General features: G+C 31.1%; 1 protein-coding gene across 2 annotated transcripts in view; it reads left to right on the top strand.

The window, feature by feature from the left end:
- LOC143227839 (28S rRNA (cytosine(4447)-C(5))-methyltransferase) overlaps positions 1-15384 on the top strand; it is a 31146-nt gene extending 15762 nt beyond the window's left edge. Inside the window, exons 11-18 of one of the 2 annotated variants that reach the window (XM_076459135.1) lie at positions 1034-1121; positions 3268-3408; positions 10135-10274; positions 10882-10971; positions 13570-13692; positions 13961-14058; positions 14358-14483; positions 15061-15384. In XM_076459135.1, the coding sequence (XP_076315250.1) occupies positions 1034-1121; positions 3268-3408; positions 10135-10274; positions 10882-10971; positions 13570-13692; positions 13961-14058; positions 14358-14478 (801 nt within the window). In that variant the 3' untranslated portion in view covers positions 14479-14483; positions 15061-15384. Of the gene's footprint in view, positions 1-1033; positions 1122-3267; positions 3409-10134; positions 10275-10881; positions 10972-13569; positions 13693-13960; positions 14059-14357; positions 14488-15060 lie in introns of those variants that run through there. The other variant, XM_076459136.1, reaches the window with a different exon arrangement.
- The last annotated feature ends 353 nt before the right edge of the window (positions 15385-15737 follow it).

Below are 15737 nucleotides of genomic sequence, written 5' to 3'. Positions count from 1 at the left end.
TATTATAAAAAGAATGGTAATCCCTTAGTTTCCCTGGTGAGTTGTATTGAGTTTTTGTAGTTTTGCTGTAAAGTAAATATTGATGCTTACTACTGGGAGGAGGACGTGTATAACATCTTAATAATCACGGATGTTGTCATCATCTGTAATAATTTTATTCTTACATTTTACCCCATTTTGTTTAGAAGTGACCTTATTCAGTATGGATGTATTTCTTATAAATGATCATGAACGTTGTTGAAATGTTAAAAACTTAATTAAATATTAACATAAAATTAAACAAAATAAGGTAACATATAAAGAATGTTTATCAGGAATGTGGAAACAGTGAATTTTAAGCTTGTGTAGGTTAATATTAATAGTTGAATAATGTGGGTCAGTCATCAGTAGTGTATCACAGAATATTTACAGATGACTTGCTTGGTTGTTACAATTCAATAATACAGTTATTGTTATTTAAGTTTACTTTAACTCTGTTTAAATTTTATTTGGTATTAATTTATTAAGTTTTAAAAGTATATAAATATGTATTTATATTTCAGGGTAAAATTATTTATTTTTTATATTTTTTTATAGTACATATTTAATAACATACATCACTTGATTTCAAAGCGAAATTTTTTAGGACAAGTTACTGTTTATTGTGTTAATCTGATGTTTTACTAACCTGTTGAATAATGACCAGACTTTAATCAGTCATTTGTCACATCAGTTAGCTGAGCTGTGGACATTCATCATAAATGGATTATTTAATGCTGTTAGAAACATTTTGTAATTGCTGAAATTTTCTACGAATATGATGGGAAAAAAAAAATGATTGAAGTCAAATGATACATCGAGAACTTTATAGTATGAGTTTTTCAAATTTGCTTGAAACATATATTGTTGGTAACCTGGTGTTTAAAGCAAATTTTATATCTTAGAATTTATTCATTCTATTAAGTATACTTGAAAACAAATTTTTAGGTTATAGAAGATTTAATTTGCCAGTAAGCATTTAGTTTTTAGCAAAAAAACTATTTTATTCATCCAGGCCTTGATCAATCGTAGTGTAAACTTGGATCCTGTTGGAAAGTGGTCTAAAGTAGGATTAGTGATTTATGACTCTCAGGTGCCTATAGGTAAGTTTTATTATTATCTTTTGGATCTTTCTGGTTGTTTTGATATAAAGCATTACTTAAAGTAATTTTGAATCTGTAAATAAAAAAAAAATTATGAAATTTGTTTCTTAATTACTATGAATAAGTGAAGGAATGAAACAGTTTTAAAATGTTTCTGAATTTGTAAAATGATTTTTGATCACACTTATGACTGTAGATGAAATTTCAAGAAGTATTTTTCTTCCTCGTGCATTGGTTTGAAAGTATTACTCTTTTCACATTTTTTTATCTTGTATTTTTAAACATTTTTCTAAAAACTGGTTTTTCAGCTTAAATAAACCTAACCTGATTTTTTCATCAGTTACTGCGTAAAATCTGTTGAGAGAGAACTGGGTAATTAAAGAGTAACAGTATATCATAAGTACCCTAATTACTGTGTGAATAATACTTCACATAAACCTAATTACTGTGTGAATAATACTTCACATAAACCTAATTACTGTGTGAATAATACTTGACATAAACCTAATTACTGTGTGTGAATAATACTTGACATAAACCTAATTACTGTGTGTGAATAATACTTGACATAAACCTAATTACTGTGTGAATAATACTTGACATAAACCTAATTACTGTGTGTGAATAATACTTGACATAAACCTAATTACTGTGTGTGAATAATACTTGACACAAACCTAATTACTGTGTGTGAATAATACTTGACATAAACCTAATTACTGTGTGTGAATAATACTTGACATAAACCTAATTACTGTGTGTGAATAATACTTGACATAAACCTAATTACTGTGTGTGAATAATACTTGACATAAACCTAATTACTGTGTGTGAATAATACTTGACATAAACCTAATTACTGTGTGTGAATAATACTTGACATAAACCTAATTACTGTGTGTGAATAATACTTGACATAAACCTAATTACTGTGTGTGAATAATACTTGACATAAACCTAATTACTGTGTGTGAATAATACTTGACACAAACCTAATTACTGTGTGTGAATAATACTTGACACAAACCTAATTACTGTGTGTGAATAATACTTGACACAAACCTAATTACTGTGTGTGAATAATACTTGACACAAACCTAATTAATACTTATGTGTCAGCTAATATCTGATATTTATACAATAATCAGTATAGGTCAGGATATTGTGGCTCCCATTACCAGATACTTTGAAGACAGTCTTGTTGTGATTTTTTTTATGACTAAAATGAATAAAATTCGTAAAAAGTGGTTTCTGATTTTACTTTCATCACTTATGTTGACTGACAAACAAAATGGCACTTTGGACAACAAATAAAATTATCCAGAACAATTACTATTTTAAATGTTGGTGTTTGAATGTACAAACATTAAAATATTAAACTTTTGTTGGCCCATAAGATTTCCAGTTCTCTGAAACATTTAAAAATGTTGGAATGTAAATGTCTGGAAAAACCATGAGATATACAACATTATTAATGTGCACGATAACGTCAGTTCGAGTCTTTGTTTTATTGGCGTAGTGATGTGTTTAATAGCCAGTCAGGAATGGTTCACTTGTCTTTCTATTCCAAAATATGATGATAATTGTTAGGAAATCATAAAAATAATTCAGACAAAACACATGAAAAATTACTGATGTTTAGAGTTAAGTTGTAAGAAAATTTTCAACTGCATCTGAGTTTTAGATTCTGTAATCTAATTCCATGGGTATGTTAGTAGTACCCTATTAGGAAGTTTCTGACTATTCATAGTTGTATTAATAGTACCTGAATTGTTTTTCTAATCTTTATTTTTTAGTATACCTGTTTTTTTTTACCTATGTGATAAATAAACCAAATTCAGTTATTTTAGGTAAAGTGTAATAACTTTATATTAATGAGATAATCATGTCTATTTTTTGCAGTGATTCAGATTTACTTCTGTTTATGAAATATTACAAATACAGTAATTATACATTCAAGAGTTAATCCTTTTGTTATAATTTTATTTACTTTTGTCACTAAAATGCTTTGAGTACATGTTTCTATCAAAGTTTTTAATCAGCTTGGCTGGTAGTCTTCTATTAGGTTTTAGAATAGATATTAACAATAGAGTTTGTTGCATTGTATTTACTTCTACATTTTTTTTTTTTTTTTTTTTTTTTTAAGGTGCAACCCCAGAGTATTTAGCTGGTCATTATATCCTCCAGGGGGCAGCATCACTACTTCCAGTGATGGCTCTGGCTCCACAAGTAAATGAGAAGGTTCTTGACTTGTGTGCAGCACCTGGTGGAAAAACCACTCATATAGGTGAATTATGTGTAATTTAGTACTTATATTTAATGTTTTCAGGTTACATATTCTTGTTACGGTAAAGTTTGTGTGTTACTGTTTGCACAGTGCCTACCAAGCCACTGTTTGTCTGTATTGATGGGGGAGAATTAGCTGTATTGATGAAACCAAGCCACTGTTTGTCTGTGTTGATGGGGGAGAATTAGCTGTATTGATGAAACCAAGCCACTGTTTGTCTGTGTTGATGGGGGAGAATTAGCTGTATTGATGAAACCAAGTCAATGTTTGTCTGTGTTGATGGGGGAGAATTAGCTGTATTGATGAAACCAAGTCAATGTTTGTCTGTGTTGATGGGGGAGAATTAGCTGTATTGATGAAACCAAGCCACTGTTTGTCTGTGTTGATGGGGGAGAATTAGCTGTATTGATGAAACCAAGTCGATGTTTGTCTGTGTTGATGGGGGAGAATTAGCTGTATTGATGAAACCAAGCCACTGTTTGTCTGTGTTGATGGGGGAGAATTAGCTGTATTGATGAAACCAAGCCACTGTTTGTCTGTGTTGATGGGGGAGAATTAGCTGTATTGATGAAACCAACTCAATGTTTGTCTGTGTTGATGGGGGAGAATTAGCTGTATTGATGAAACCAAGTCAATGTTTGTCTGTGTTGATGGGGGAGAATTAGCTGTATTGATGAAACCAAGTCACTGTTTGTCTGTGTTGATGGGGGAGAATTAGCTGTATTGATGAAACCAAGCCACTGTTTGTCTGTGTTGATGGGGGAGAATTAGCTGTATTGATGAAACCAAGCCACTGTTTGTCTGTGTTGATGGGGGAGAATTAGCTCTATTGATGAAACCAAGCCACTGTTTGTCTGTGTTGATGGGGGAGAATTAGCTCTATTGATGAAACCAAGCCACTGTTTGTCTGTGTTGATGGGGGAGAATTAGCTGTATTGATGAAACCAAGCCACTGTTTGTCTGTGTTGATGGGGGAGAATTAGCTGTATTGATGAAACCAAGCCACTGTTTGTCTGTGTTGATGGGGGAGAATTAGCTGTATTGATGAAACCAAGTCAATGTTTGTCTGTGTTGATGGGGGAGAATTAGCTGTATTGATGAAACCAAGCCACTGTTTGTCTGTGTTGATGGGGGAGAATTAGGTGTATTGATGGAACCAAGCCATGTTTGTCTGTGTTGATGGGGGAGAATTAGCTGTATTGATGGAACGAAGCCACTGTATCTCAGAATGGCTGGTATTAACAAATATATTGATAAGTAGAGAAAGTTTTGACCTTCTTAGGTCATATTCAGGTTAACAAAGAGTTTGCAACTGACTGTTGCGAGGCTCGCATCTTAGGGGTGAGAGTATAAACGGGTACAGGATTGTAGGGGGTTACAGTTCAATGTTAGGTTAATAATTAGTATAGGTATAAAGGTGTTCCTTTTATATTGGTTTAATTTTGGTTTTAGTTACTGTATAAGTAGGGCTTCTTTGATTTTCCATTTGTTTATATTTGTTTTCCTACTTAGTATCTGGGCGTTTTCTAGGGTTATGTTCTGTGTATTTGATTTGCAGTGTTCAGAAATATTTAAGGGTGTTTTTTGTGTTGTTTGGAACTAATTTCCATTTTTTCTGCTTGTGTCTCCAATATAGAAGTTGTGTCAATTGTTGGATTGTATTTTATAAATTATGTTGTTGTGTTTGTCAGTGTAGTTTTTACATAGTATGGACTTTAGTTTTGTACTTAATTTCTGAATAAATTTGGTGTTTACTGGAGTGTTGTGTTTTGTTATAAATTTTTTCCAAATGTTGGTTATTTTTTCCTTGATGTCGGGAACATATGGTATCAGTGATGTTAGGTTTTTGTAGTTTGTTGTATCTTGGGATTTATTGTTTGTTTGGTCTAGGTGTGTGCATATAATTTTCCCACAGTTTTTGGTTGAAATTTGTTGATGAAGTGTTGTTTTATTTTGTTGATTTCATCATTAATTTTATTGGGTGAACATAGTTTTGTGGCTGTGTTTATTTGGTTTCTTAATATTTTGAGTTTTTATTTTGTTTTATATGCTGAGTTCAGGGAATGTATAGTCCAGTATGGGTGATTTTTCTGTGGTTTTCTGTTTTGAATTGTGTATCGATTCTTGTGGTCTTGAGGTTGAGAAATGCTAATTGGTTAGTTTTTTTTTCTGTTCACAGGTGTACATGTATAAAGTTAATGTGATTGAAAAAACTAAGTGTGTGTTCTGTAGATGTGAATCCAGCAATTGTATCATCAACATACCTGTACCAGTATAGTAGTGGGTGTAAGGCTGAATTGATCGCTTGTGATTCAATCTGAGTCATAAAAATGTTGCCTTGAACTGGTGACATGGGATTCCCTATACTTAGGCCATTTATTTGTAGTTAGCTTTGGTTATTTAATACAAAGTTCTAAAGCTATCTTGCAGACTTTAGTTGTTGGTACTTCTGTGAAAAGGGAGATAACATCAAAACTAACCATTAAGGCTTTGTGATTTAGTTTATTAAGAATAGATTTAAAGTTAAAAAAGTCTTTGAAAAAGGATACGGCTGATGTTATGTATTTAGAAAATGTCCATGTTATATATTTACCGAGGTTGTAGTTAAATTATTCTTAGGTTGACATTATGGGTCGTAGTTGACATCTTTCCTTTCTGCACTGTTGGATGAAATAAATGTTATTTCTTCCATTGATGGTTTTTTTATTTAAATTTCTTAGTTTTGTTAGGATCCCATGAGCGTATACGGTTAATAATAGTGTAATGTAGGTAGGTTCAAGCATAATGGAGTTTAAACAGATTATACAGAACCCAAAGAAACACAAAAGACTTTCACTTCTCATATAGTTACCATGGTGAAGTAATTCTTGATGACCAGAAACCCACTGTTTGCTTTTATTGGTGTGGGTAATTAACTCCATATGATTAAAATAAGCCACCATTTGATTGTATTGAATTGAAGATTGGATGAACACACTATGTTAAAGAGAAATCAGTAGTTACTGGTGTAACTCTTTAAGATGAAACCAAGTCATTATTTGAAATAGTCAAAATTACTCTTTGTTTCTTTGTCCTTTCAAAACACTATTTTTTTTCTCCCTTAAAAGTTCAGAAATGCCAAAGCTGAGACCTTTGGCAAGGTTGTTGCTCCTTGCATCCCTGCTGGAGGAGAGAACCCTGTTATTAATGTCTGTCAACTCTGAAATTCAGTTACCTCTGTGTTAGTGTACTGAAGCATTAGATGCCACGTATGTGTTTTTTTTTATTTTTAATGATTGAATCTTTGATATTGAAGTGATGGATAATAATGTATTAGTTACAAATATCTATAGGTAACCGTATGGTAATGTTCAAGATAAGCTCCTATTGGTCATTGAAACTTTTATTTATTTGTTTTGGTTATAAAACCAAATTCATATATGCTGGAGTGGCGGTCAATTTTCATACTTAAGTTGTGTTTGTGGTGTAAAATAAATATTATTCTAAATAGATAAATATTTCAAAATAAAATTGGTGATGGAATAGAACCAAATCTTCAGAGAACTGGTTTATTGGATTCGACTGATCTTGTATTAGAAAATTAATTTTGATTATAATTCTGACTTTTCTTTTGTGTATCTACGAGAAATGTGGTGAGATTTTTGTAAAATATCCAAATCTATTGTATGTAGAAAATCAGGTGTGCTACACAAGTATTTGTACTCAAGATGTGTCTGTGAATTGACAATAACCTGACTCAAACTCTAACAATTGAGAGTTCAAGAGGATTTTTATGTAAAGAATTAAAATAGTTTGCACATTGTACATTTGCATATTGCATTTGTATAACTTCAGAAACCTAAAAAATGTGTGTGGTTTTTGCTTGCTCTGCTATATGGTTAATTGTTGCTAAATCAGCAATGTAGAATGTAAAAGGTTGACATGAACACTTCATGCCCTGTTTGTGCACATAGAGATAATTTGTTGAAGATAAGACAAAAAGATAAACGGTGAAAGGGCGTGTAAGTTATATTTTTAAACTGCTTAATTTCACCTGAATGTTTAGTGTGTTTTCCCTTGGTGTTTATCATATCTTGGCCTTCGCTACACAAAAACATTCCAAAATTGCTAATGTAAATGTAAAATTGCTTCACACATGCCCACGTCCATGTGTATTCGTCTCTTGACACTTGTAAGATGTATTAGAATCACATGTTTGTAATGAAAAGTTATGAACCTTGCAGGTAAAGAAGAAATATAAAAATGTTAATTAAAACTGTTTCTACACATCAGATAATTCTTTGACTGTGGGGCTAGGTGCATTGTGCCTACTGTGTAACTACTACAGTAATCGTGAGATGGGTTGACTGTAACTTTTGATAATGTAATTATGTGTTTGCAACATTTTTGTACTATTAGTAAATGTTTGAAGGTTTTTGTAAATAAGATATCAAATTATTAAATTAAATTTTAAAAATTTGCTTGTGAATTTTTGCTTTTGGAATGTTAACTATCCAACGTGCAAATTAATTTGATTGTAATATTAAAAATACTAGTCTTTATTAAAAACTGTCAAATTTCATTTGCTTAATCTCTCTAACCTCCTAAATAAATATCAGATGTTTTTATTTAGAAAAACATTTATATTTTGTGTGCTATTTTCTCTAATTTGGTTGTAGTCAATTTGACCAACCTTGTAACCACAATAAAAAATTTAGGAAATCTAAATTACCACTTTTCTTTCTAGATTTACTGTATATTGTAACAGAAAGCCATAGTTTTTATTCTAAATATATAGTTTAAATCACATAAAAGTATACATTTATTTCCACTTATTAATTTTTAGTTTTATTGACCTTTGAACCATGTCTAATTAATTATGGCTTCACAAGTTATAAATCTTGTGGTACATGTGGAACTTATATTACAATACTGAATAACATAAAACTAACCTTTACAAATGTCTTACTCTTAGTACTGGTGTACTAATATTTTGTGAATTACAGTGACTTGCATTATAAGTGTGTGTGTGTGTATTTATACTACTGACAGATAACTTCATAAATTTCAGTTATATTTCTTAAGACACAGAACAGTAAATAGAAATAAATATAGAAAACAAAGATCTCTGCTACTTACAGTTATAAAATGTTTGTACTTGTGTTTCTTACATGCTAAGCCTCTTTGAATTTTGGAATAACATAAAATTATAAGTTATTATACCAAAACCACAAAAATCAAGTGTAATTTATCAGGCTTCTTAGGTAAGTTTTTTATTTGTCTAAAGAAATATTATTTCTGATCAGAATATTGTCTTGATCACCACTTTTCAAATTCTTCTAATGTTGTAATGGTTTTATCTGTGTAAATAATGTAGGAAGATTGACAGATTTACAGAATTATGATTATGAGCTTGTACTTATGAGAGGTAGGCACAGGGAAATAAGTGTTTTCAAATAAGGTAGACCTGGGTGGAGCCAACATAGTGGGTTCTCTGAATATAATGATATCTGAGCTAATAACATTCTCTAACAACATTTTTACTTTTTCATGTTCCTGGACAAAGTGTTATTTCACAATTGCTTATGCCTAATGTAAATGGAAAAGACCTATTTTTCTCTTCAAACTTTGCTTTTGTAACCTGGGAGTATATTATGAAAACATGATGGGAAGACTATATTTAGGGACTGATACGTGAAAGTAATTTAACATTACAGTCGAAAATCTTGAAAAACTGCTCACTTCTGAACATTTTTGTTTAACTTTAGTATAAATACATGTAAATCTTGATTCATATGTTGTTTTATTCAGTGCTTATGTAAATGAAAATGTGCAAATTTGCCCATTTCTACATAGAAAATAGGTTAATTTCTAAATTTCATTGTCCAGGTCACAAAAGCAAAGTTTGAAGGGAATAATGGTAATTTTTTGTACTTTTACAACATAAGCAATTAAGAAATAACATTTACTATCCAAGAACAAAACTTGTATTACATAGTGTAATTAGTGTTTGTAATTCCTTCAAATGTACTTTTTATGACACCCACAATACTATTAAAGGAAAAGCGGAAGACAGTGTACTATGTGACACACAAAACATCAGTACTTGGCTGTTTGTTTTCATTACTAACTTTTGATATAACTTATTAGATAACGTATAAAACTAACATTTGAATCGTAAAATACAGTTTGATTCCAAATTTATGGACACACATTCATGAAATACTAGTGTAATAAAATGTAAGTTTACAAGATGTGATAGCATGTACTGACTTCTACATGTATGGATAGGATAACTTGCAGATAATACCGTTTTAGTGCCTTGATGCTGAGCATAAGACCGTTTTTATTCCCACAGTTGTATGTGCAAAACTTTTTATGTTGGCCATTAGATTCTAAAACAGTTAAACTGATATACTAGGTATGAAATTTTCTAAGTTATTGCACGTTAAAAAAAAAACATTTGGACCTCTCGCTATTCTATGAATTCTGTCTCCAAGTCTCTTTATCCATTCCATCTTAAGGTACTTTTCTGCAAAAAACTGTAATTTTTCTGCTTTGAAACAGAATGTAGAATTTTTGAATTTTTAAAGTGTTCAAACTTTACCTTTAATTTCTGGATCAAATCAGAAATTTGTTTTTCATGTATATAATTATATATTTCTTGGGCAGCTTCCTTTTTTTATTAAAGATTGTTTTGTTTTCTTGTTATGGAACATTTTTAAATACCCGTGGTATTCTTTTTAGCTTCTCTTATGAAAAATACAGGAGTTTTGTTTGCTAACGATATTCACAAAGACCGAGCTAAAGCCATAGTTGGAAATGTCCACCGCTTAGGTATCACGAACACCATAGTTTGCTGTCATGATGGTAGAAACTTTCCAAAGGTAAATTAATTCTGTTTATTGTATCATCTCGGCTCATCTGAATTTCACCTTTTCATGTAGATATGTTTGTAACAAGTCCACCTGAAGAGTGCCACTAATCAACATTAATGTTTTTAAGTATTTACTTTCTGTATATTTATAGACTGAAGCACAAATAATAACCAAAGTCTGTAATGTTCTTTTAAACATTAACGTAAAAACTCTCACTTGGGTAAGTGATTGTTAAATTTTTCTTGTCCAAATCTCATTTTCATTGTTGAAGAATTGTTAGTGGGGAAAAAAAATGGCTCCTTAAAAATCTTGTATTTTGTTAGTTTTCTAGTAAATTAACACTACAATAGATTTATCACCAAATTGAAAATATGTGCACCTGCACAATATCCCCTTGTTTATGTTTTTAAACTATGAATTTGGACAGTTAAACTATTAGTTGAAATGTCTTTCATGGGAAGTATTTATAACTTGGTGGTTTCATTTATTTCCCATTTTAATCATTTTAAAGAATCAGTTATGTGACAGTAAGGTAAGTTCATCAGTCAGTTATGTGACAGTAAGGTAAGTTCATCAGTATCAGTTATGTGACAGTTTGTATATATTCTTTATCCAGGTCATTACTGGTTTTGACAGAGTTCATCTTGATGCACCATGCAGTGGCACAGGAGTTGTTGCTAAGGATCCTGAAGTGAAGACAACCAAAGTCAGTCATCAGAAAAATTTAAACTTTCTAATTTTGCAAAACTTATAAAAAGTAAAACCTCTCTTACAATAACATGAGCATTTTGAATTTTTAAAATATGTGATATATATGTATGAACGTGTTGCAATTATTATTTTTAAATAATGGATAATATTTTGACAGTTCCTAGTAAATGTCCTGTTATATAACAATGATTTGTTCATTTTGACCAATGGCCAACATATTAAAGCTTCAAAATGTACTTCACACCCACCATTGTAGAATGTGTGTATCATAGAATTTCATTTATTTTATAATAGTTGGGTTTAACATTGCAGATCAAATTTATGTAGTACTGTTTTCAAACCTACTAGAAATTCTTAATTTGAGGGTCTCAGGTTTGAATCCTGGGCACATCAAACATGCTCACCCTTTCAGCCGTGGGATCATTATAATGTCATGGTTAATCCCACTATTTGGTGGTAAAAGAATAGCCCAAGAGTTGGCGGTGGGTGGTGATGACTAGCTGCTTCCCTCTAATCTTACACTGCTAAATTAGGGACGGCTAGCACAGATAGTCCCTGTGTAGCTTTATGAGTAATTCAAAAACAAACAAAAAATTCTTTCTACTCAAATAAAAACTATTCAAAGCTTACTTGTCCCTATACAGACAAGTTTTAAAAAGTTCAATAATTAACTAATTATAAAATAATTATATGTTTCTTCATTAAATAAGTTTTGAAAATTAATAGCCTAAGCCACTATAAACATTCACTGTGTTTCTCGAAACATTTTTCAACTCTTCAAAAAATATTGAAATAATAATAGATGTTGAAATAACTGTGTAGGTGATAAGTTTCTATTTAATGGATTTTGTGAATTAAGTTCTAACAATAATTATAAAGAAAATAATGTGTCCACTTCTTGAAAAGTGGTGTGTCTGTTGCATTGAATGGTCAGACAAAGTCATAAAATGGGTCAACATATTATAGCCATCCTTGAATAAAATGTCTGTAATTTTTTCTAAGATTGTATTAACTTGGAAATTTGGTAAATCATTATAACTGAATAAAGATGTATCTACTTATTACTTGTGGGTTGGGCATAATTTAATGATTAGCTGACCTAAAGTTTATATTTTGAGGGGTCCAGCCTAGCCAGGGGTGTAAGGCATTCAACTCATAATCTGAGGGTCGTGGGTTCAAATCAGTCACACCAAACATGCTCGCCCATTTATTCCTTAGACATGGGGTTTACCGTAGTTTGATTTGGTATAAAATGTTTTTCTACAATAGATAGCCCCAAGAGTTACACTGCTAAATTAGGGATGACAAGTTCAGATAGCCCTGGTGTAACTTTGAACAAAATTCCCCCCACCCCCCAAAAAAAAAAAAAAAAAAACAACAACAACAACAACAAAATGAGGGTCCTACAGTCACATTCCATTACTGTACAAATATGCTCTAGACTTTGGGGCTGTTGGTGTGATAAGAGTGTGTTGAAAGTCTTATTTGGTCAAACAAGAGTAGCTCAGTATTAGTCTGATAGTCTTGAAATTTGGGATGGTTTTAAATAACAAGACTTAGTTTCTTTGAATTTTCTGCAGATATCAATGATTACTCAACAGGTAAAAACAAGACCCCTGGTACACTTTTCCCAATACTACCTAACTAAAGGAACTTTGATTTTTGTTAAGGTGCATTGACCAAAATACTGTGTTGTTATGATCTAATTTTGGAATCATCATTTTATTAAGTTATATTTGATGAATGAAGTGATGACAAACTTAACATGGAGGTCAAAAAGATTAGTTTTTGAATTCTCACAAGTGGGTTGGAGATTCCTAACCTGTTGTTCCAATGGGATATTCTGAAAATAATTTAGTTTCTGTAACAAGCACTACTTTATGACAAACATTAAGCTAAAAGTTGGTTATTTAAATGTTAACAAAATGTATTTTAATACTTTAATAAACCTAGGAAGATCTGTTTCATCATTCAACATCCTATAACTCCACAGCTGTTGTGTTTACTATCTTTCTATTAGCCTTAACAGACCTAATAAACCATAAATATTTCTTTTTGCTTTTAGAGAGGACAGGTATATAATTAAAACATTTGTGATATATATGCTGTTTTACAGTTTCAGTAGAATATCATCTACTGGTAGAGGAACTTCTTGTTGTTGCTTGGTTACCAATTATATTGTTTATTGTGCAGTTAACAATTTTAACATATAATCCATAAAGTACAAAATTAATAATTAAGTTAAATACTTTTAACCACATAAATGTTCATATCCTTGATGTATAATATCTAACAATTATATTTTCCTTTGAGTTTTTGATGTTAAGACTTTCCTAAAACAACATGTGAACTCCTTGGAAACATTGTACAAAGAGGTACTGATATAAAATACCAAGTTTGGGTAAAATACAGATGTGATCTTGTTTTCTGGGATGTTTTCATGAGTAAAGAAATGATAAAAACAAAGAATGATATATCTTATAATGCCAGTCTACTTCTATAACAGATGTATGATGATATTTTTGTCTCTCTCTTGCTTGCTTAATTGATACTGGTTTAATGGTATCTTTTTTTTTTTTCAACGTTATTTCAGGATGCAAAAGATATTCAAAGATGTTCTCATCTTCAGAAGGAGTTGATTCTGGCTGCAATAGATTGTCTTGATGCACACTCCAAGACTGGGGGATATCTTGTTTATTCTACATGTTCTATACTGGTAAGCTGGTGGAAAATCTACTACTGGATAAAACAAAAATATTTTACTTTTCTTTTTGTTCCCAAGTGTTCTGCAGGCATCTGAACAAAATCTAGAAATAAATTGTATGTTTTTTTTTGATGTGGTTATTAATTTTCTCAGTGAAGTTTCATAGTTGAAAGTATCAATCTTACTCTATGTATAAAGATGTTCTTGCTGCTCTACCCAACCATAAAATCATATCAGTACACTTCTTAGTTTGTGAGATTCTGCCATTATTTTGTTCTAGCCAGAAGAAAATGAATGGGTGATAGATTTTGCCTTAAAAAAGCGAAATGTAAAAGTTGTACCAACAGGTCTGGATTTTGGGAAGGAAGGCTTAGTTAAGTAAGTTCTTTTATGTCTTGTGGATATTTATTATGTTAAGTGCATTCATCCATTTCCATGTCACATTGTCTGCCCCAGTGTTCTGATTCACACCTGTCTTAGTTACTGCAGATGTTTCCTGTCTGAATTGCAATATATACATTCATTATTATCTATTCATTTACCAAAACATTTTTGTCAAGCATACAAGAAGCAAGACTAATGTAATTTTGTTTCAGACCTTGAAAGTTTAGTTAATTTTTGAGATTTATTTTTCAGTAGTTCACAAAGTTCTATATAAATATTTACTTCTGCTTTAGGTACAGACAGTATAGATTTCACCCATCTTTGAAACACACCAGAAGATTCTATCCTCACACACACAATATGGATGGATTTTTTTGTTGCCAAGTTGAAGAAATTTTCAAACCTTATTCCTAATCAAGGTAATCAAGTTTCTCTAGAAATGAACTGAAGCAAGATATAGATAAGTAGAAAAAAATCACCTTTAAAACCTATGGTAGTAATTTATTTACTTGGCAATGTTTCGAGCACGCCCTTTTTCAAAATAGAAAGAAGCTTGTTTTAAAGGTCTAAATTATATTTGAGTTTCCCCAATAATATTATATTTTGGTATTATTTAGTATCACACTACAGACAGATATACAAGCATTAAAACGTAGACACTGTTTCTTACGTGTTCATCTAGATTGTTCGTTTCTCCACTAAATACTTAAGTCAAGATCTGATTGGCTTTTTGTGCTTGATTATTCACTTTGAGTGATGAAAAGTAGATATAGCTGTCTTTGTCTTAGCCTTAAATGTGTTTTTTCTCAATTTTAATTAACCAGGCTTTCTCTAAAATTAACTTAAAGGGGAACAGGCAGATTAATTCAAGGTTGACAGTGTAATTTTGAACTGAAAGTGCTAGTGAGAGGTTTAGCTACAGCATTTAGAGGATATGTTTTAAACATAGTTGTAGTATTTGGTTACAAAATATTCATAATGTGATTTATTCCTTAGATAAACTCAGCAAACAGGAAAATGAAAACATGAGCATGTCTAAAGAAAAAGAAACAAAATTATTGGACAGGCCTAGTGAAGACAGTCCACAGATTTCAACCTCAAAATATAATAAAGGCACAAGTAAAGTAACACCAAGTTCTAAAACAGTCCAGAAGACGAAGTTTGCCTCAAGAACTAAAAAGCCAAATAAAGAGAGGATAAAAGGGACCAAACCACACCTGAAGAAAAGAAAACCTTTGTAAAACATGACTATTCATACATTTGATGCAAAGTTTAACATTTGTGTTTTTAGAATAATGGAAATAAATATTGTAAATTAGAGATTGTTTTGTAGATTTTGTAATATTTTGAAAACTGTCTAAAAATAGTCTTTTCTCGGTTCAACAACAGCACCACTGGAACATGTTCTGTCCCAAGGTTTGTCCATAACATTATGCATGTTATTGGTGATGGTAACACCATCTACCTTGGTCATGTTTTTAAAAAGATTCATGGCCTTTCAAAAACTAATGCCATTTTTTGTAATTTATACATTACACCTTTTTAATGTGGTTCGATTTGAAATTTAGAAACTGACCCTAACATTAAGTGACTGGAAAGGCCAACTTCAGGTGCCTAATGCTACTGTTTGAACTACCTGTTAGTTATCCTGGTGAGTTATTATTATACTTTTA

The sequence above is a fragment of the Tachypleus tridentatus genome, chromosome 10 (genome assembly GCF_004210375.1).
Source record: "Tachypleus tridentatus isolate NWPU-2018 chromosome 10, ASM421037v1, whole genome shotgun sequence".
NCBI lineage: Eukaryota > Metazoa > Arthropoda > Merostomata > Xiphosura > Limulidae > Tachypleus > Tachypleus tridentatus.
The sequence above is the reverse complement of the archived record's forward strand: the minus strand, read 5'-3'. Positions and strand labels throughout refer to the sequence as shown.